Source organism: Microchirus variegatus, assembly GCF_963457635.1.
Source record: "Microchirus variegatus genome assembly, chromosome: 6".
NCBI classification, from domain to species: Eukaryota; Metazoa; Chordata; class Actinopteri; order Pleuronectiformes; family Soleidae; genus Microchirus; species Microchirus variegatus.
The window spans coordinates 13,031,089-13,054,642 of NC_139807.1; the positions used below are offsets into that span (position 1 = coordinate 13,031,089).

Consider the following 23,554-nt stretch of genomic DNA (forward strand, 5'->3'; position numbering starts at 1 on the left):
TTTATTACATAATGCACCTTTAAATTACATTATTTATTTATTTTCATATATTTTATTCAGTATATATGTGATCTGTATTTTTGTATCATATATATCTGATATGCACATTGTTTTATATGCACATTAGCTATATGTCTGTTTATTATATCAAATAAAAGTCAATGGCTGATGGCAGAGTCTCGATGCATCCTCCATACCAGTAGGTGGCGGTACTGCACCAAATGCTTTGTGCCAAGCGCAAAGAAGACAGTCGAATCCAACGAATCCAACAACATGGACAAAAGCGCCAGCAGGTCACGTGAGACTGCAGTAACGTGACTTTCACGAACGGGAAGTTAGAGTCAGGAGAACTTCTCATAAATACGTCTCGGTTAGAGCCGGTCATCGGTCACCGGTCAGTCCGTCGGTACGGAGCCGGACAGAGTGAAGGACAGCGGGGTTGACGAACACACAGGTGAGCGGTTTTGTGTTTAGAGTCACTTTGAAATGTCGGTGTTTTTGCTCCTGTATGAGCTGTTGCTGCTTCTGCTGAAATCAAAACCGTTTCTTTCGCTTTAATGGAATCCCCCCAGCTTTAATTGACGAGGAGTTGTTGTTCATTTAATGTCTCATTCCTTTTTGAAACTGCGTTTGAGCCTTCGTTTATTTGTCATGGCGTCTCACTCAACACGAAACAACACAGGTTCAACATGTTATGTTATGTTATTTTACTGAAGTTAAATGGAGACATAGTGAAGGACATTATTAACCAAAGGAAGTGTCAAACTTAAGTTGTTATCGTGTGTTTATTCGTACATCCGCTATGTTGCTCCGTGTTTTATAAGTTCTACCTTCTTACAGTAACTCAGTGTTCAGACGTTTCATTACTTGATAAAAATTAAATTAAAATATACCACTTTGGCTTGATAATGACGATTTTTCATTGGCAATGACCCTTCACTATTTATTGTTGATTATTTGTAAATTGTTGTTTGCTCCATTAAATAAACCTGTTCAAATTAATTATTAAATAAACGTTCCACACAAAATCAAAACTTGTCCACAAATCATGGATAATTGGTTTTTTTGGGGGAGGTTTATTTGTTCCTCTATAACATAGAAAGTAAAATTAAATATCCTTAGTTTATGTATTCACATTTAAGAAGCGGGAGAACATTTGGCAGTTAATTTAGTGGTTGATCTGATTCGATTTTATTAATTTTATGCAACAAAATATGGATTCTGACACAAATCCTATATAAAAACTGTATTGTTGAATGCACTAGGGCATTCTGAAATAACCCTTCATGAAATTATCACTTCTCAAATACAGTTTTGACCTTTACTAAGATGAGATTTGCACAGATTTTTATATCAATCATTCCTGACAGAAATGTGTGCTTGTCATGTGGAGAAATGAGTCTGAACAACAATGGAAATCCTGTTTAATGGTCACAGTCAGGAGGACTCAAAAGCTTCCCCTTTTCTTCAGTTTCATTCTTGATTCATGCTTCTGCATTGTACCTGTAGAGTTTTGTGTTGTAAGTGCACATAGATGCCCTATGTGAACTTACAACACTAGCTTTTCCTTTTAAAACAATACCTTTTTTTTTTACATTAAAAATGTCTTAATGTCACCTTTTCTGTGCAGCAGGTTAGAAATGGAAATGTTCTAACAAACGATCATAGTGTGTTGAGAAGATGGGAGTATTTTGGGAGCTAATGAGAGGAGGATAGATGATGCCTCGGGAAGTACAGATGATTAGTAATGAGGAAGTGAAGGCAGCTGTGTAGAGTGGAAAGGCAGTTGGTCCAGATGACATACCTGTGGAGGTTTGTCGATGTCTAGAGACGTGGACTTTTTGACCAGATTGTTTAATATAGGAGTCTCAAACTCAAATGACCTGGGGGCCAATGCACATCTGTGGTCTGGAGGGGGCAGGCCTAGAGAACAAAAAGTGGGAAAAAAAAGCCCAACTGTTAACAATATTGCATCATGATATCACACATATACTTAATAATACTATTTATGATGCAAAATTAATGCATTAATATCAAAAACAGACATTTATTTTAAATTACATAAATAATAGTGTGGACAACTGTGCCAGGAGCTGTTTCAGCCACTGCCATTCGTGGCTTGGGCCCCAACAAGCGTATTTATATATGTAATTGAATGTTGTATATGATGCATTTAATAATGAGATAATAATGACCAAATGTCTTATTATTACTGTTATAAAAAACATGTTGTGATGGCGTCATGGGCCGCATTTTCATTATAACATGATATTAAGTGGGGGGCCGCATGTAATCGATTGGGGGTGCTGCATGGTTTAATACAAACTTGAAGAGCGAGAACATGCCAGAAGTGCAGTGGTACCGATTTTCAACAAGAAGATGTGCAGAACTGTAGTCATTACAGGGGTATAAAGTCGATAATCCACACACCATGTAGAAGTGAGAAAGAGTTGTTGAAGCCTGGTTAAGGTCAGAAGGGTTCATGCCAAGAAAGAGCACCACAGATGTGAGGTTTGCTTTGAGAGTGCTGATGGAAAAGTATGAGGAAGACCAGAAGGAGGTACACTGTGTCTTTGCCGATTTAAAGAAAGCTTATGATCAGGTGCCAAGTGAGGAACTGTGGTCTTGTATGAGGAAGTCGGGAGTGACCGAGAAGTATGTGAGGGTGGTGCAGGACATGTATGAGGACAGTGAGATAGTGGTGAGGAGTGAAGGATAGGTTCAAGGTGAAGGTGGAATTACAGACCCTTCTTGTTAGCAAGTTGTCGTCTAATCTGGAAAAGATGTATGCAAGACTAACATTTTCAAAGTTTTAGATGGTATAAGTGGTTGGATTTTAGAATAAATAAACTTGAGGTGTCTCAATTGTCTCTCAGCAGGACCCTGTTGAATTTTGGGAGGAAAATGTTAATTCTCAACTTTTCTCAGTCTTTTCAGGCAACGATGGGCTCCATGTTTCGCAGTGAGGAGGTCTGCCTGGTGCAGCTCTTCCTTCAGTCGGGCTCAGCCTACAATTGTGTCAGTGAGCTGGGAGAACTGGGTCTGGTCGAGTTCAGAGACGTGAGTCACTCTTCTTCATCTCTCGGGTCTCTTCTCGTATTTAGTGTCCGTAAAAACTTAATGAAATCACGTAGCATTTCTGAGTCAGACCATGGGCGAGACGGTCGAATTGAGTCAGCGTGAGCCAAAGTAAAATGTTTCTTCTCTTGCTAACATGGTTAACTCGTTCCCTCTTCTTCTTCCTGCTGCTCTAATTCTTTTGATTGCAGTTAAATCCCAATGTGAACGCCTTTCAGAGGAAGTTTGTCAGTGAAGTCAGGCGATGCGAAGAGCTTGAGAAAACCTTCAGTAAGTGACAGAAATGCTTTGTTCCCCAGTCATGCTTTAATGGTTGTTTTCTCCATTTGCCTCTCCCTTCTAACCATGTCGTATCCGTCCTTCAGCTTTCCTTGAGCAGGAGATCAATCGCTCCCTGTCCCCACCGTTACGGGGTCCCCTCAGTCCACCATGCCCAACACCTTTGGCACCTCAGCCCCGTGAACTGATCACCATAGAGGAGGAGAGCGAGCAGCTGGCGAGAGAGCTTAAAGAGGTGAGCGTTGAAACCAGTGTGGAAATTCTGTCACGTAATTGCCAAAACACTGCCAATCTCTCTACTCGATGCAAGCCTAGGTGCTCATGGCTGTCGGCATTTACAGTATACTGACCATGTGCGTGTCTCGTTAGGTGTCCAGGAATCGAGACAGTCTTCGAGCTCAGCTGACTCAGCTCTGTCAGTATCGAGGTGTCCTGACCAGAACGCACACACTTACAGCCTCACAGGTGGTTAAAGACTGTTTCTTTCTTGCATTTATTTATTTTTTAAACTTATTGCACTGTTGTAATGCTCCTTTTTTTCATTTGATTATCACAGGCACCGCCACACGTGATGGAAAACCAAGGCCTGTTTGATAACCGCCAGGATGTCCGTCTCAGGTAGAATTTAGATGTATTCAAACTCCTTTCTTATAAGACTGAGCAAGTTACATTAAAACAACACAGAGAACGAAACCACTACGAAGTGGAAAATTACAAAACCATATTAAATTGTTAAAAAGAGAACTGAGAATTAAAACGGGTGAACATTAAAAAAAAAGATAAAAGAAGCTAGTAGAATAATAAAAAACGTAAGTAAGATGATGATGATACAACCTCAGATTTTGAAGAATGGCTCAGTCAAAAGTATTCAGGGGTTTGGATGATAGGAGTGGGAATCGTTTAGTATCTCACGATTCGATTCAATTCCGATTTTTGAGGCTACGATACGAATTTTCAATTCATAAGAAATTCTGCTTTAATCTATCGGTGTGCAAAGGATGATCTACTCCAGTCTGCTTTGCAAGACAGAATGACAAATGGAGACATTAAAGTGTCTTTTTCAGATTTATGAAGTTTTAAACATTTATCCATGCTAAGATGGAATTGTTGTAACTGTTGCATAAAAACAATATCACAAAAATAAAAGTGCCTCTTGATTAAAAAAAATACATTCTGGGACATTTTATAGTTATACTGAATCATAGTAAATTGTTTGATTGTCTCTTTTTGACACATCTTTCACTGCATTTCCTTTTTTTTTTCTTCCAGTTTTGTTGCAGGTGTGGTCCATCCTTGGAAGGTCCCTTCATTTGAACGGCTGTTGTGGCGCGCTTGTCGTGGTTACATTATCGTGGATTTCAGAGAAATGGAGGACCGACTCGAGCACCCGGACACGGTGGGGAAAATGGGGACGTTTGTCACATGTTGGGCCTTTTTTTGTGTGTGTATGTAATAATCACATATGTTGTCTTTTTTGTCATTTTTAGGGGGAAATGGTACAATGGACAGTGTTCCTCATTTCCTTCTGGGGAGATCAGATTGGACAGAAAGTCAAGAAGATATGTGACTGGTCGGTACATTTGTTCATCAGTCAGATTTCCACACTGCAGTGTCTGTTGAAACTTACTGTTCAGTATCTGGTGACTTTCTTCCCTCACAGTTTCCACACACAGACATTTGCATACCCAGATAACCCTGCTGAGAGAGAGGAGATTCTCCAGGGTCTGCAAGGCAGAATTGAAGACATTAAATCAGTAAGTGTTGTGTCTGTGGATGAAAGTACTGTGGACCTTTTATAGTTGCTAAATTGATCCAATTGCCAGCATTTTACCCTTTTGTTTTATCTCCCCTTCAGGTTTTGTCACAGACAGAGGCCTTCCTGCAGCAGCTGCTGATGCGAGCTGTGGCTGCGCTGCCCCAGTGGAAGGTTCGGGTTCAGAAGTGCAAGGCCGTCCAAATGGTGCTGAATCTCTGCAGCCCCTCTGTCACTGAAAAATGCCTGATCGCTGAGGCCTGGTGTCCTGTCAACAAGCTGCCTGAGCTGCAGAGCGCGTTGAGAGAGGGAGGGGTGAGACGACGTTTTTAGATGATCAACAACACGTTTTTCTACTGTCCTCTATTTTTTCCAATCATAATTATTCTCCGTCCTCAGAGGAAGAGTGGAAGCGGAGTCGACTCTTTCTACAACCGCCTGCCATCCACCAGCCCTCCACCTACCTTGTTCCCACTCAACTCTTTCACAGCTGGTTTTCAGAGCATCGTCGACGCGTACGGAGTAGCCAGCTATCGTGAAGTCAACCCAGGTACGTCAGCACACCACTAAAAAAGTTCATACATCGCAGTCTGGGGAAAAAAAGGGACATGGGGTCAGATCATCTGTCATATGGTGAGTTTATCACTCACTGGTCATCACTTTTTCAAAGTTAATTAAAGAGGCAATTCTGGACCAGCCTGTTGTGTAATATGAGTGCAAAGGCAAAATCGGTGGCCTTGTTATTGCAGTTCTACAACAGCTTACAGCGTTAGTATGTGGTCCTGCCATGTTCTACATGTGTGTCTCTAAATATAGTTGATTGTTTTCCTCTCTCTCTTAATGTGCCTGCAGCGGTGTACACCATAATTACATTCCCCTTCCTGTTTGCTGTGATGTTTGGCGATGTGGGTCATGGTTTACTGATGGTTCTGGCTGCTCTCTGGATGGTTCTTGAGGAGAAGGACCCCAAACTCAGGAACAACAACAATGAGGTAATTCAGAGGATATTCTCTATTCTATGTGCACACACATAAAAAAAAAAGTACAAATCCTTACCTAACCATCAGCTCGTTTGTTCACTTAATGAAATGCTTTTAATAATGAAGAACCAAATCTAAAAAAAAAGGTGGCTTAATAATTGTATAGGTAATTGTTTCTAACAAGAAGTGTTTGAGCTTTATGAATCCATGGGTTTTATCCATTCTAAAGTGACAAACTCAAACCAATAACTACATTTGATTTGTCTCAAAATACAGCATTTGCCTTAATTTTAATCATATTGCATCTTGCAGGAGAAATTAAGAACAATAATTTACTTTTGTTTTACAGATTATGTTCACGCATATTCTACTGAAGCAAAAGCGACTTCCAGCGCACACCATAAAATATGAAACAAAATCTGTGTGTGTTGTAGATTTGGAGGATGATGTTTGGAGGACGGTATCTGATTCTGCTGATGGGACTCTTCTCTGTTTACACGGGGGCCATTTACAACGAGTGCTTCAGCAGAGGACTCACTACCTTCAGCTCTTCTTGGCACGTCGGTCCGATGTTTGAAAAGAACATATGGAAGTAAGGACATTTCATTTGTGCGAGCTCAAACTTCCAGGCTCTGCTTTTGGTCCGACTTACTGTATATTTGTGTCTTTCAGTTCTTCAGTCCTGGCAGGAAGCGAGTTCTTGTCCATGGATCCAGTTCAGTCGGGGGTTTTCACCAGCCCTTATCCATTTGGCATCGACCCGGTTTGTCTCCACCTCCTTTTTTTTTTTATAGCTTAGTTTTTTAAAGTCACTTCATTCATGCTGATTTTCTCTCGTCTGTGTCGTCTTTAGATTTGGGGCATGGCCAACAACAAGCTAACTTTCCTCAACTCCTACAAGATGAAGATGTCGGTAATCATTGGTGTCATCCACATGACCTTTGGCGTCTGCTTGTCATTTTTCAATTACGTGTAAGTAATAAAGTTTCACTTCTGTTGGGATTGTGTTTTCTGTACCTCAATTCATTTTCATATCTGTTCTGACTTTGCCTTCACACATCCTCGTTTCTGTTTCATGTTTTTTCTTTCCTCCAGACACTTCGGTCAGATAAGCAGTGTGTTCTTAGTGTTGATCCCAGAGCTCTTCTTCATGGTCTGTCTGTTTGGTTACCTTGTGTTCATGGTGGTCTTCAAGTGGATTGCCTACACTTCTGCCAACTCCAAATTTGCTCCCAGTATACTAATCCACTTCATAGACATGTTCCTCTTCACAGACAACCCTGACAACCTACCTCTCTATACGGGACAGGTGGGTGATTTGCTGTTATAAAAGTAAATATGAAACACCTTGTGATAAATTGATCACATGAGCAGCTGGTCTCACTGTGTGTGTGTGTGTGTGTAGATTGTGGTGCAGAAGGTCCTGGTGGTTCTGGCTCTGTGTTCTGTCCCGGTCCTTCTTCTCGGAAAACCCACATATGAATACCTCACGTTCAAGAGACGACGGCGTCCGGTGGTGAGTCTGCGTTTGAACTGAAAGCAGTTACTCAACGTCGAGCTGCATTTTCTGACTAATCTTTATCTCTGCATGGCATCAGGACGAAGAGAGGCGTGTCCTGGTGGCTAACGAAGGCTCCATCAATACTCGTCAAGGGGAGGTGGACGGAGGAGATGATGAAGAGGAGGTAAGGAAGATTTATTTAACATTTATTCACTAAACGGATGCAGTCGGATGTAACTGTGCTTTAACTGTGCTTTCTCCCTTAGTTTGATGCTGCAGACGTGTTCATGCATCAGGCCATCCACACCATAGAGTACTGCTTGGGCTGCATTTCCAACACTGCCTCTTACCTCCGACTCTGGGCTCTCAGTTTGGCACATGCACGTCAGTGACACACGCGCACACACAATGTGTATCTTCATGCTCACATGATGTTTATTGTACACAGTCGGACAGACTTCCTCTTTAAAATTTGACTCATAATATTCAGTTTTGGCTAGTTATTTATACACATGATCTTCTTTTTCCCCCGGCTGTTTAAGTTAATAAGTGAGTTGTGTGTATTTACACAGAGCTGTCCGAAGTTTTGTGGACAATGGTGATGCGTATTGGCTTGAAATGGCAGGGCTACACTGGAGCTGCGGTCCTGTTTGTGGTTTTCGCCTTCTTTGCCATCTTGACCGTGTCCATTCTGCTGGTTATGGAGGGTCTCTCAGCTTTCCTCCATGCGCTGCGTCTGCACTGGTAAGGATGAGAGGAATGACCATTAAAATTACCAGCATGTCCTAAAGTCTTAATCTGCTTATAATTTCATAATATCCTATCAGCATAATATGAATCAAGTGATCTGAGAGGGAGAACGACACTGGGCTCTGTTTACACCCTCTACCGAATTAATCTTGTCTTGGAAGGTTTTGCTCAACCACAGGTCAGCTCACAAAGAGCAGACACTCCTATTACGACAGTGTTCGAGAGAGTTGCACAATAAATGCAATAAAATGTGTGTTGACATCGGCAGAAGGTTTCACAGATTAAGAGATTGCCTCAAGTCATCTGACAGTGGTTTTCATCGGATAAGAGGAGCTGCGACCCCACTGTTTTAGCATTTTAATAACCTGCAGATACAACTCAACAATCAGCAGTCAGACATTTTTGTAGCGATCACGCCGACTGTGGTTTTACCGGATAATTTAAGCCTGATTAAATGATAGAAAATAGACACTTGAAGCCCAGTCAAAAATATAGTAAGTTTACAAATCTCATCTATGTACACATTGCACTTTCATATAATTTGCTGTGTACATTTCTTTCTTGTATGTAGATTTAAACAGAGAAACAGACAAAACAAACCAAGGTCAACAAATGGAGATGGATAAAGTGGTGTGGATGAACAAAAACTGAATGTATTCTCGTCTGTATTCCCTGTTGTGTGTTGACTCTGCCGCTGTCTCTTGCAGGGTGGAGTTCCAGAACAAGTTCTACAGTGGAACAGGCTACAGGCTGAGCCCTTTCTCCTTCTCTTCTCTCATCAATGCATCAGCAGCTGTATGACTGGTCAAATCATAACACAGTGTTGCATTAAATTATGCCTCAATTACTTGGACTGTGAGAACGCCACTGTCCGAATGGTGAAATTCTCTTTACCTGTGGATTCTGAAATCGTTTAACCGACTTGCACAGTGATCATGACGTGTAGACTGTTATTTTTTGCATCTGTAGCATACGAATGAGTCACGATTAATTGCGTTATATAAAATGAAAAACATAATTTTGTATCCCTTTGCTTTTTTATTTCTGCTCTGTTATGTATTCGTTTCAAAATACTCTGTCAGTCGCTTAAGAAATAGTAATACTTTACCTCTGACTGTATAAACATACAGTATTGTGTAACATTGAATGAATTTGTTCTGCAGTTGAAGGGAACATAAGATTGGTGTATTGTCTTTATAAGCCGTTGGATCAGCCAAAGGTACTTTTCCACTCATTGTCATGTCTTCCAAGCACAAAACTCAGCAGTAATTTATTGGTAGTTAAAATGTTCATGTGCCTTACTGGGACCGAGTGCTTATTTATTCATTAAGCCTTTTGGGTAAATAAAAAATAATCAATTCATCATGCACTTGCTGTGTTAACAACATTACCCTGGACATGTGTCTTTTTCCCGCCCCTGCAGGTTTGCACTGTAAAATCTAACTTGAAATTAAAAATGTCTGTCTTGCTTAATCTTGTGGGGAGTCGTTCACTGAACAGGCAACCTGACCTGTTGTGTTGTCACACAAGTCTGTGAGTGTGACTCATTTGTGAGGTTGCACGAGTAATTGATTGACTTTGCTATGTTAAAGTGCCCCAATTCAGGCTATAAAAATAATATTTGATTTGATTTGTATTTAAAAACATGAAGCGCTCGAAATAAAATAGTACTGATACAGTCCAGCACTTGGTTTATTATGAAAACAAATTAGTCAGTCATAATGATGGGATAGTAAGTTATAATTATGATATGAGATACTAATTCTGACATCTCATCATTATGACTTGGTATCTCAGTATTATGAAATAGAATCTCATAATTATGACTTTGCATCCCATTATTATTGAAACATCATTTAGTATCTCATTATGACTTACCATCTCATTATTATGACTTAGTATCTCACAATACTGACTTAGATTCTCATTATTATGAGGGTATCTCACAGTAATAAGTATTCCATAATTATATCTTGGGTATGGAATCTTTTTTTGACATGTGGCGGAAAACTAACTAAACAGACAGTGTTAATGTCGTTAATAACTCAAGTCTACAAAAATGCCAAATCAGTGCAATAATAATAATAAAAAATAATAAATAGGCAATTTTCCTTCACAAAAACATTCGAAAATGTCAGTAAACGCCTCTGTCGCCTTATTCTTAATCCAATAACACAGCTGAGATCCCACATATTGCGTATCCTCTTGCGTTAATAGCGTATTCACACACATCACAAGGTCGGAATTCTGCGTATCCGCTGCTGAGAATACAACCTACCCATTACCGGAGACAAAAGAGGGGGTCAGCGCACATGCGCAGTCTGCGGAGGATGTTGTGTGTGCCTCTTGTCCTCATTCACGACACCATCGAGGACCACCGTGGATTATTATTCACACGCCCTGCAGCAGGTACACACACACACACACACACACACTCACCGGAACACTGTTTAGTACGTGGACTTGAGAGCAGAGCTGACATCATGGAAGCGGACTGTAAAAGCAGAGATAAGCAGCTCACTCCTCCTCATCCTGGAGCTTGTTGATTAGTGAGGGCGGTGTATGGTGGACTGTCCACTGTCCTCTGTCTTCTCTGTCCACTGTGTTTGTGTTTTGTGTCCACAGGAGAAGATGTCGAGCTGTTTACTCCCGACCCTTTTCATCATTCACCTTGCTGTGGGTAAGTTGTAAATAAGAGACTAACTTAAATATTTGCTCATTCAGAAATTCATCCCCAATCCTTAAACATGACTTAAGTTAAAATTAAAAAAAAAAATTAATAATAATAAAAATAAAAATGTTGTATGATTTAACACATCTGATCTTAAATTATTTGCATATTTTATAACGAGTTCAGAGCTTTTATTCTGAAAAAAAGAACTGATTCAAATAGATTCTGTTGCTAGAATTGACAGTTAACCTAAACTAAATGTTTGGTTTGAAAAATCTAAATCAAAACACTGCTGTTGTCATGGAGACGGCCAGGTTTGGGGAGTAAATGTCCGTTAAATAACTACTTGCATATTATGTTAGGCTCAAGGAAGAAGCAGTAATTCCTTAAATTGAAATGATGCACAACAAATATTAACACTATTAGTACGCATCTCACAAGCTTTTGTCTTCATAACAAGCTGGTGATTAAAGACACGTAAAGATACCATGTATTGGTCCAATATTCAATCGCTTACAAAAGAATTGGCACATTCCCTTGTTCATCCCTGATGCACGACGATAACGAACAACTGAAAATGTGTGTGGTCTAAGAACTGACCCTTGTGGAACACCACACTTATGTCACCATTTGGTAACATCTAGGGCTTAATGATTAATATTTGTTGAAGCCAAAATATGTGTCAAAATATCATTTTAGATCAGTTAGTGTCTTGATCTATACACGTCTTATCTACATATGTTTTTCGAATGAAATTTAGAATTATGATATTTTGCGAATCATGTCGCAGACGCAATTCCTGTCAAAATAATCTCAATTAGATATATATTCAATACAAATTATAGGTGATGTCGTGCACTTGATTCTTCTGGCGTGCTCCTAATAAAAACAGACAGAAAACATTTAAATGGTTTATTTGACAAATCCTTGTACTGCAGATAATAATAAATAACATCTGTGCTCTTCTCACAGGTGTGAGCCAACGAGGTGAGTCACTGCTCCTCAAATATCCCTTTGTGACGTGAACTTTTTTTTTTCTCTGAAGACGTTTCTGACTTATTTTGTCGTGTTTGCAGATGAACGAGAAGTCAGGCGGATCTGTGCCGGCAAGGAATTTCAAATGCCGGTCGGCTCAACATACAGTACGGTGACTTTCACCCCACACGATGATGGACCAAAGCAAGTTCTGCTGGAGGAAACCTCTGTGAGTGGAACTGTGTGTGTGTGTGTGTGTTTTTTTTAGTGCATACAGAATGTCTAAACCTATGTACAACTGCAGGTAACAGACCGTCGATTTAAATGGACCAGAGATAAGACGTTGATCCTGAAAGAAGTGACTCACAGAGACCAAGGACTTTACGCCATTAAATTGTTCACTGGATTCACCTATGAGGTCATACGTCTGATTGTTACAGGTGAGATTGTTCTCTCCTCTCATGGACACTTGGAAATAATCCTGCTCCTTTTTCCCCTCTTCATCTGGCTTGAATTAGTTAATTTCACCTAATCCTCAGCTGCGATTAGATCCTTTGTTCAAAATCAACACAGATCATTTCGGCTGCTGTGCTAAAACATACAGCTTGTACAGAGGCTATAAGAATGTGCAATATAAAGAGTGTCTTATATCATTGTTTTCAGCACAACCTAAAGGCAATCTGATGGGGAAAAAAAATAATTTTCACAAACTATATAATCACACCTAAGCAAAAAGTACTCAAAATGTATATACAATCTGGACTGAATTTGTGAAATTTGGAAATACGTCACAGTTCAAAGTTGACTTGGCTCGTTTTTATGAACAAAAATGAAAGAAAAAATGCTCTATTTTGTGACTTCTGCACAACTATCGCTACTTTATATCACTACTAAAACTGCGATATAAAATGAATCTTAACTTTGACTCGACAACACATAAGAAGACGGAAAAAAACCAATCTTTTTTAAAGCCTGAATATGTGACCTATAAACAAACACCCCCAGCATGCCCATATAAGGAGTTGTGGATTATTCCCACGGCAGTTTACCATAGGTGCACCTGCGGCAAAGACAAATAAGCTTTTTGTTTGCTTATAGTAAATCTCAAATCTTCAATGCATCAATTCATGAAACATACAGGAACAATAAACAGACTAGATTTACATTATGCACACACACACACACACACACACAAAATCCAACCGCATTTTATCTCCATCACTGGTCATATTTTTAGCTTCTGTATAAACAATCAAATTATAAGGATTCTCTATATTTGATTTATTGCGAAGTAAGGCGTTTTAAAACGTTGTGCTGTGCCCTAACGTTCTTACCGAGTAGAGCTGCCTCAGCAATGTGGTTGAGTAAATGAGATTTTAAACTCAATATCACATTTTTAGCTCCACACTTCTCACTTTTTTCTTCTTTTCTTTTTAAATTCTATTCCGCCTCAGAATGTACAAAGTCCTACCACAGAAAATATGGAGACAGCTTTGAGAAGACCATCCCTGAAAGTGGAGTCCTGCTCGATTTCTCTCCCCGTGGAGCTCCACCTGAAGCTGTGCCCATCGTCCTCTGGAACCGGACGTACCCTAAAACACGCAATCCTGAACGGGGTCGGCTGCTGCGAGGCGGGACGGTGTGGCTCATCGAGGGACTGACGCAAGACGACCAAGGCAACTACACAGTGAAAGACAAGGATGGGAACGTGATGTCCGGCAGCATCCTCTCTGTTCGTGGTGAGAAGGGAAACATTGTTGGAAGATGAGTGTTTGCTGTCTATCTTACACTCAGTAACCCTTGTATGTGTCTCTCATCTTCCATTCCCCTCTCTCTTCTCAATCATGCATACGAGTGCAGGACACTCCTCTAAAGTCACCCGCTTCACCAAAGAGTCTCTAAACCTTCCCCTCTATATTCCCATCAATCATGTGCATCTCACTTTTACCCCGACCCGACACCTGGATCAATCCGCACTGGGACATTTTGACCCCAATCCTCCCAGCGGTGTCGTACATCTGATTAACGGGGGCCAAATAATGGAGGAGGACTTGGAGATCTCTGTGAGCAGGGACGGTACCACAGATGAGATCATCATAGCAGAGCTGACGTCAGTGCACGATGGGCTGTATGAAATTAGAGACACCAAAGGAAACCTGGTGTCCTCTACTGTATTAGAGGTGACTGGTGAGTGACAAAAATCCTCTTTTGTATCCAGATGTCTTTCCTCTCCATAGTCTGTCTCTTCTAATATCTGTCCCTCGTCTCTGCGTCTCCATCAGATTCCAAAAGGGTGGACAAATGGCGAGCAATGTTCAAGTCCATCAGTGTCCCCTTTGGGATGTTTCTGTCATTGACTGGATTATTCCTGTTCCTGAAGAACTACCAACGCTGCAGCCCGTTGCAGGTCCTTGCTGGCATCAGAACAAACCGCAGACCACCAGCCAACCCTCCCAGAGTAAATATCCAGGTGAGGGAATCGAGGACCTTTCTCCGTGGAGTTTTCATGTTCTCCATCGTGTGTGTGTGGGTTTTCTCCGGGTTCTCCAGCTTCCTCCCACAGTCCAAAAACATGCAATATAGGGCTTAGGTAAATGTGGCACTCTAAATTGACCGTAGGTGTGAGAGTGTGACACCTGTGTAAATGAACTGTTCTCAGAGGAGGTGGAAGATACAACTGTTTGTTTACAATTGTTTTTGTGTGTGCGTGTGTGTGTGTGTGTGCGCGTGCATTCATGAGCAGGACCACAGTCAGCCAGTCTCTGGACCCTCAGGCTACAACAGTCGCACTCAGCAGCCTGGAACACCAAGAAAATGGACCCCGAGGGCGAGTCCTACTCATACCGTATGCCTCATTAATTTATTAATTTATTCATATTATATATATGCGTATTTATGTATATATACGTCTGTATATGTATGTATGTAAATATACATATACGTGTGTATATACACTCACGTATATGTATATATATATTTATATGTATATATATATATATATATATACATAAATAAATAAGCTGTCACGTTCTGTAACTTTAAACTTTTACATTTTTAATTGCGATTGTGTGCATGTGCCGCATGTGTGTTGCTGTGTGTGTATTTTTAGGGATACGTTCCAGTTTCTGTGGGGACTCCTAAAACAAAGAACCAGACAGGCAGATTGGCAGCTGGTAACTCCCCTCATCATAATTCAACCACCAAGGTAATAATAAAAAATAATACAGCACCACTGTCCAGACTTTTACCAAAGTGCTTGCTCGACACTGCTCGAGTGTCTTTATGAGGTTTTATTTCTTACACGACTTAGCAGGTTGTAAAGCGACAAAGCGTAGGGGTTCTGATGATCATAACAGATAGTGCTATGGTGTCATCAAGAACTGTGCTTTGATATCTGACTGATGACAAACTGCAGTTTCAACAAACACATTGAATTCTGAATCCCAGACTCCAATATTCTCTAAAATATGTGTGTCTCCATTGCAGGACACAGCTATGGAGGAAGACAGAAGGATTTCCTTTCCAGTGCCTGGAGCTTCAGATTGCCTCCACTCATCTGAGGACTGTGTTCAGTTCCAGATCAAAAAAAATACACATAAAGAAAGGTCGAACAAATCTCAAGAATATTTTTCCATTCTGCCACTGGACACAAACACGTCTGACACCTGCAGTGTTTACATTTCCGAGAAACTGAACTTGTAAAACAGAGAAGTGGAGCAGAAGTGAGGGAAGAGGAAATTTGAGAAAGAAAGGACCTCACTTGTGCCTTATGCATCTTAGCCTCGTCTGAATTGTTTGGTATCAGTACTGCATGGAACGTCTTTCATCTAGCGGTACTTGAGCATGTGTAAGGCATGATCTTTCCTGCCTTATATTACCCACTTCATGACGCGTTTTTACAGAGCTACTGAAATCACCTCCTGTTACCTACCTCCAGATCCTCAGGACCAATATTACCTACACTGTATTTACTGTGTGAACATGTGCAGTGTATTTGTGTATAACGTGATCGCCAGGCATTCCTGTTCAGAACAACGTGGAGAAAAGGGGATTTAAAAAAAATATATACTGTACAGTAATTTTATTTTTCATTTTCATGTTAAATATATGTACTCTAGTTGTTTAACTTATACAATAATATAGAGTATTAACCCTCGAGACAATGGTACTACTGTAGTACAGACGACTTTAACTGCTGCTTGTGATATTTTTGCAGCGTGACAATTCAGATTCTGATAACTTTATTTGTCCCGAACGGCAATTCAATCACAACACTTCACCAAACCATACAGACATAGGTTGCAAATAAATAAACAAACAACAGAGAGGGCACAGTTATTTACTGTATGTCTTGGTAAATGTAGTGCCAGCGCCCCCCTGTGGCTTGTTTATGCACAAGTACAAACAACAATTTACAAGATTGCATATTTGTCTGACTGTAAATAATTATTATTTAACATGTCAATCTTTATTTGGTGTGTATCTGTAATTAATTTTTAGTGCGCATAATACATAGATGTACTTTATTGATCCCAATATGGTAAATTGTTATTTTGCAGCAAAGACAATGATAATTACATAAATAAATGTATGACTCAAACAATAAAATGCAGACTTTCTTTAACACACATTTAGATAAGTTTTCTAACAACCTGTTTCACTGACTGTAAATAATAATTATCTAACATGTCAATCTGTATTTGGTGTGTATGTGTCATTCATTGTTAGGGTACATGATAGATAGATAGTAATTTATTCTAATTTCTTATCACAACGAAATTTGTAATTAGAGTCAGATGACCATCACAGTACAACAGCTACAGTTGTTGAACTTAATTTTATTGAATAAAACAGCCTGAGAATCATAAGAAAACATAATATTATTTGTATTTTGTCAGTGAGATAAATTACTTAATTTAATCAATTTATTATCAGATTCTATACAGCCATGGAGTACCATTATTATCAATGAATTTTCAGTAACTTGTGTTTTTGGTGCATTGATCATAGTAGTGGTGTTATTCGGCCGGTAGGAGGCAGTGGCGCAACATTTCGCGCACAGCTCGTATGGATGTGTAGAAGAAGAAAACGCCACGGTTGTAGCGGCAATGAAAGAACAGCGTGCTACTTCAGCAAAACATTAGTAAAGTGTAGATTAGCGGTATAAACTATCTGAAATCCGAGCGAGCGTTATACACACCCGTAAGCAGCTATCAGACATTATTAGGGCTTTCTCGGGAGGATGTCTTTGGTTTGTGCAAGTAAGTGAAGTTGAATTATTTGACTTAACGGGGCAGTGCAGGCTAGCTAGCCAGCCAAACGCGCTAACGCTACTAGCTAATGTGGCTAACGTTAGCAACCACGCATTGCCGCCATCTACTCGTGATAGTTCACCGGTCTTTGTGTTTCTGTGATATGTATATTTTAATCGTTTTAAGCTGTAACTGCATTTTAATTTTGTTTTGCTCACAGTCTCCAACGAGGTGCCGGAGCACCCGTGCGTCTCTCCGGTGTCCAACCAGGTGTTTGAACGCAGGCTGATCGAGAAGTACATCGCGGAGAATGGGACGGACCCGATGAACGGACAGCCTCTGTCTGAAGAACAGCTCGTAGATATAAAAGGTAAAAGCATCAGATCCATCCTCATCAGGAAACAATAGGCTAAAATGAATAACTTTGTCGTCGTAGACACTATCTCCGCCATCATATCATTGTTAAGAGCAGTCAGGGGCTGAAGTTTAAAGGTGCTACATTTTGCCGGGAGATGATACGTGAGGCCATTTGACTTCAAACATATACCCAAATAGACTCAGACCAGCTTGTCTGATACCACCAACCACAATATAATGACAAGTTAGTTACTTGAATCCATTCTTCCACCTCCCGATGCATCATTTAGCTGGTCGTCTTGACCATGTCTCCTCACTTAAATGCACTGAAATTTTGCCATGTGATTGGCCGATTAGGCAATTCAACAGGTATTCCTAATAAATTGACCATGTGTATATGTAACTGCCTGTACATTTATAAAAGGTTACAACGTATGTCACATCGGTTTCCAATAAAGGATAATTGTCTTGGTTAATCTATTAATTTCTCTTGTGATAGAATGAGATGAATGAAAATGAAAGCGTTCATCACAATTTTATGAAGCCTAAAGCCTGTCTTACAACCAACAAGCCAAGAATGCAACTGGAGAGCATTTGTCACATTTTCTAAAAATAAATACATAATCCATTTAATAAAAATAAAATAAATTGATTTTCAGCAAAAAGTTCTTATATTTTAGTGCCTCAATTGGTGAGTGGATTTGGCTATTTTGAAGGATGAGTCAGGGAAATATTTGTTGTAGATGAAATATTTATTGTCAACGTAGTGATTGATGTGTGTCTTATTCTGAACATGCGCATTTTCCTCTTTCCAGTGTCCCATCCCATTAGACCAAAGGCACCATCAGCGACAAGCATCCCAGCCATTCTCAAATCCCTTCAAGATGAATGGGTGGGTACTTTTGAACTTAATGAATTACAAAACAGACTGACCCTGTCTTTCTGGACAGTTTTATTAAATGTACCTCTCAAAAATGAACCAAACTATTGGGTCATTCTTTTATAAATGTTCTTGTATCACCCATCCTTTATTGAATAATTTAAACATGTTGCTCTCTGGGTGTGTTGAATGTCATTTTAGCAATTTAAGCCCAATTGATACTTACCAAGGACCAGGTTTTTCAGTGTTGTTTGCCTGTTACAATATTCTGAGTAGCAATGGAGATTTTCCTCACCCAGTCTTTCCTGTTTTAGGATGCCGTTATGCTTCACAGCTTCACCTTGCGGCAACAGCTACAGACTACCCGCCAGGAACTGTCGCATGCTCTTTACCAACACGATGCTGCCTGCAGAGTCATTGCTCGACTCACCAAAGAGGTCACTGCTGCGAGAGAAGGTGAGTTCTTACATATTGTATGTACTCCTCCTGTCCGGTATGATTCCAGTTGAAAAGCACCAAGACAGGGGCTCTCCAAACAGCATGAACTTTTGGTTCTGTGATTTTGATTGTATGGTTTTCTAATGGATTCTCTCTCTCGCTCATATAGCTCTTGCTACACTCAAACCCCAAGCTGGATTGGTTGCCCCTCAGGCACTTCCTGCCTCTCAGCCTGCTGTAGCAGTAAGTACTTGTCTTTTAATTTTATTTGACAAGATGCAGATCAGATGCTTTGGTGTACTTGCTGACAATAGTGTCTGCTTCTGACCTCACAGGGTGCTGGTGGGGAGCCTATGGATGTAAGTGAACAGGTGGGAATGACCCCAGAGATCATTCAGAAGGTAAGACTTATTCTTTTACCCACATACGGTATACCATAACACAGATAGAAGCTTTTTTTTCTTTGTCCTAAGATGTATTTGAATATGGCTTTTTCCTTTTTGCAGCTTCAAGACAAAGCTACCATCCTCACCACAGAGAGAAAGAAGGTATCCTTGTGCTATATTCTATATTTAACTTTCATCCACTTATTGTATTTCCATTTTCACTGTAATATATCACTGCTGAATAAATATTGTTCTCTTATTTTATTTCTCCAGAGAGGAAAGACCGTGCCAGAGGAGCTGGTTAGAGCTGAGGACCTCAGCAAGTACCGCCAAGTCGCCTCCCATGCTGTAAGTATACATTTATTGCCACATAACTTAATTATGCTTTTTTTGATCAAGCAATTTCTCAAGGTGAATCAAATTACATCCCACCAACATTCTCTCTTTTGTTGCCTTCAGGGTCTCCATAGTGCCAGTGTACCTGGTATTCTGGCTCTGGATCTGTGTCCCTCAGACACCAACAAAGTACTCACTGGTATGTCTTCTTACTTTTTCTTTTGTGATCTGAAGGCTTTCTTGACATTATGATATAGACCGAGTACCTACCTCCATTCTTAGGTGGAGCTGATAAGAACGTGGTGGTGTTTGACAAGAACGAGGAGCAAATCGTGGCAACGCTTAAGGGTCACACAAAGAAGGTTACCTCTGTCATTTACCATCCATCTCAGGTAACCTTGTGTGTTTGAAATGAGTAGCAGATTTGAATACTTGGGAGCATTGATGTGTTAATCTAAACCGTTTTTGTTATACCCTTTTCTTCCCCGACCCTTCCCCCCTCTAGTCTGTGGTCTTCTCTGCATCTCCAGACACCACCATCCGTGTCTGGTCTGTCACTGGAGGCAACTGTGCCCAAGTGATTCGTGCCCATGATGCAGGTGTCACTGGACTCTCCCTACATGCTACTGGAGACTACCTGCTCAGCTCCTCTGAGGATCAGGTATGTTTGCAGCTAACAGGTTTTACTTAATGAATTACAGATGTGAATATAAAACTACTTTACTACAATAACTTTACTTATTTTTCCCCTGTAGTACTGGGCCTTCTCTGATGTTCAGACTGGTAGAGTCCTTACCAAAGTTACTGATGAAAGTGCTGGCTGTGGTATGTGTTTGTTTACTTGCATGTTTGACCGTCAACACAAGTCCACCAAGTGATGATGATTCTCTCTGCTTTCTACAGCTCTCACCTGTGCTCAGTTCCACCCTGATGGTCTCATTTTTGGCACTGGTACGGCTGACTCGCAAATCAAGATCTGGGATCTGAAGGAGCGCACTAATGTGGCCAACTTCCCCGGCCACTCTGGTCCTGTCACCTCCATTGCTTTCTCCGAGAATGGATACTACCTGGCCACAGGTAACAACACTAACAGAATTTTAATGTAATGTTTCAGAAAGATTTTGGAAGTACACTGATTTTGTTATTATCTCTACTGAGAAAATAAAAGGTAAAACTTGTGGGATTTTTAAAATGCATGATTTGATGGAGCCACATAACTGTTAACTGAAGCAGCTTCTGCCCATGTGTTGACGGTAAACTGAGCTTGAATATTGACTGCTGTGTTCATCCAGGGGCCCAGGATAGCTCTCTGAAACTGTGGGATCTGAGGAAGCTGAAGAACTTCAAGACAATCACTCTTGATAACAACTATGAGGTAAGAAAAGACTGTTAAAAGAGAAAATCGTGAAATAAGAGCTTATTCAGGCAATGCTTACAGGGCTTAGCTATTTACAGGAGTCACAGGCTAGTGTTTCTGCAATACTTCACGTGAACATAGTCCTTTGACATCCACCTTCGGGATTGGACACCATGGGAATGATTTTGAATCACAGCCTTGACAGTGTCATTTGATTTCGTAACCAATGAGAGCAGCCCCAGGTTGAAGGACAGACACACACACACACACACACACACACACACACACACACTCATTTTACCTGCATCCATGCCCATTAAACTTGTATGCTTACAACACTGCACAACCCAGATACACATCATACATTGTGTGAGTAATCAATTTCAACTTTGTAACAATTTTTGAATTATTTATGTCTAGTCAAAGTTGCCTATTGTCTGCAATGTGTGTGTGGCGCCTTACCACCCCCTGTTGACGATTCCCTTCACATTTGATTTGTTTACCTGTTCCAGGTAAAGTCCCTTGTGTTCGATCAAAGTGGTACGTACCTGGCAGTTGGAGGGTCTGACATCCGTGTCTACATCTGCAAGCAGTGGTCGGAGGTCCTCAACTTCACAGGTCAGAGACAGAAATAATGTCTATTTCAGTCTTCATCCAGTATATGGATATGTTGTATGGTATTTTCTGTGGGCATGTAGCACATTTTTGATCTCGGTTTTTTCTCCTCTCTCTAAATGTAGACCATACTGGATTGGTAACTGGGGTGGCCTTTGGAGAGAATGCTCAGTTCCTGACCTCTGCAGGAATGGACAGAAGTCTCAAATTCTACAGTTTGTAGAGGGGCATACATTGAGGATGGGAGAGGAGGATAGCGAGGTCTCTGTCTGAACAGTCCTGGACACAGGCTTAGCATAGAGCCACACCTTTTTTTTTAGAAAAAAAAGAAAGAAAAATGAAATCAGTGCTAATTTTGTTTCTTTAGTGTGTTAGTTAAAGAAAATTCCAAGAAATTAACAGCTAATTGAAACCACAGCACCATGGTTAGATAACAAATGTTTGTTGGCGTTGCAAAATAAATGAGCTGTTATGCTTCTGTCTGATTCAGCAGCAATTTTACTGTAGTATTTTCTTTTTGTATTTGGGTGGGGTCCAAATTTGTTGTACAACACTTGTACTGTTGTAGGGGACTGTGTGTGGTGTGGCAACAATCTGCTTTGCTTTAATGTAAACCAGCTTCATCAGTGTTTTAAGGTTAAAATTAAATAATCAGGATGAACAATGGAGCCGAGCAGAATATTAGCAAGTATGACGTTGATTTTCCCTTGTGATAAATTTAGTCTTGTTTAATCTCCCGTCAACACATTTTCTGTTTGATTTCTTCCATTCATACCCACCTTTTTCTCCCCAACTGTATATTTCCTGTTACTTGCAATATTACCTGTTGCGCTGTTGCCCTTTTACAGTGAAATAAAATATCTTTTTTATTGCCATACATATTTGTCTGACATTTGGTCGGGTTGCATAAAAAGAATGTTTGTCTACATTTATTGACATATTTAACACAAGTGTCGAAATCAGGTTATTTTTTATTTTATTATCAGATGTGTTTGATAATGTACCATTGATGGTGTTGAGGAAATTTAAAGCGGTGAGGTGCAGAGGTTTAGATCCGGGCAGATTGACACAACTGTTCAGGGAGGGCTTGATTGATTTAGGCAGAGCATGTATTATAAACTACTCAACATCCAGGTTTATTTTTTTAGCTGTAGAATTCAGGCACAGTGCCGCTATGCCTGAAAATTGCTTTACTAAGAAATAGTCGTGTGGAGCTGATGGGATTAATTGGCATTATGTGAAGTCATTAGGCAATGGTTTGATTGTGACATACATTTATTCGCAAGTTTAAACGTTTCAACTACACAAAAAGCAGCACTGCACAATTTATATCTTAAAACATTGACAACAGCCAGCGGCTGAGTTGTTTTTAACTGGATTCAGGAAAAGAGCTGGAGGAGGTACAGAAACAGACCAACGTGTCAATCCCACACCAAGCTCAATTTCAATGAAAAATGCAATAACTTGGTGACCTCGTAAATGAATGATGATGCTGAGTTGTATTCGGGCAAAAAACAACAACCCAAACCAAATATATATGTCTTACTCCCTATAATATTGTTATTACATTATGTTATTATTATTGTATGTCATTAACCTTGTTCTTTCTCTCTAGTTTGTGTCCTTCCTTCCTTTCCTCTCTCTCTCTGTCTGCAGGCTGCAGGATCCAGATCCAGTCTTAAGGCTATTATTTTAGCCCCCCCACACACACATTTCTCCTCTGTCTCCCATTTTTTCCCTTTCAACCGGTCGAGGCAGATAGCTGCTCATCTTGGAGTCTGGTTCTGTCAGATTTATTCCTGTGAAAAGGGATTTTTTTTTAAGGTGACCTTGAGCGTGGTGAAAGGCGGCAACACATAAAATGTATTATTATTATATTACCATTATACCACCCCTTCAACGTGTCTTTAAACCTAAAACAAAATCCTTATTAAATACACGTGTTT

At 40.2% G+C, this 23,554-nt stretch overlaps 3 protein-coding genes across 3 annotated transcripts in view; 2 read left to right on the forward strand and 1 right to left on the reverse strand.

Moving 5' to 3' along the window:
• LOC310928837 (neuronal acetylcholine receptor subunit alpha-9-II) overlaps positions 1–23,554 on the reverse strand; it is a gene marked incomplete at both ends in the record, with an annotated part of 158,899 nt that overhangs the window by 100,654 nt on the left and 34,691 nt on the right. The window lies entirely within an intron of this gene.
• tcirg1b (T cell immune regulator 1, ATPase H+ transporting V0 subunit a3b) lies at positions 2,944–9,442 on the forward strand (the record flags this gene model as incomplete). The annotated part of the gene is made up of 20 exons (XM_083891655.1): positions 2,944–3,060; positions 3,270–3,348; positions 3,444–3,592; positions 3,727–3,822; positions 3,914–3,975; positions 4,627–4,753; positions 4,845–4,927; positions 5,018–5,111; positions 5,213–5,425; positions 5,510–5,660; positions 5,963–6,102; positions 6,525–6,682; positions 6,763–6,853; positions 6,944–7,062; positions 7,186–7,399; positions 7,496–7,606; positions 7,689–7,775; positions 7,858–7,975; positions 8,164–8,335; positions 9,049–9,442. 20 exons carry the CDS (start codon positions 2,944–2,946, stop codon positions 9,140–9,142), a joined length of 2,475 nt encoding a protein of 824 aa, XP_083747781.1. The 3' UTR covers positions 9,143–9,442.
• On the forward strand, positions 17,095–21,837 carry prpf19 (pre-mRNA processing factor 19). The gene is made up of 16 exons (XM_083890607.1): positions 17,095–17,248; positions 17,460–17,609; positions 18,412–18,488; positions 18,791–18,932; positions 19,084–19,157; positions 19,250–19,315; positions 19,421–19,462; positions 19,574–19,648; positions 19,760–19,835; positions 19,919–20,028; positions 20,142–20,297; positions 20,392–20,461; positions 20,540–20,713; positions 20,929–21,011; positions 21,506–21,611; positions 21,734–21,837. Exons 1-16 carry the CDS (start codon positions 17,230–17,232, stop codon positions 21,829–21,831), a joined length of 1,518 nt encoding a protein of 505 aa, XP_083746733.1. The 5' UTR covers positions 17,095–17,229; the 3' UTR covers positions 21,832–21,837.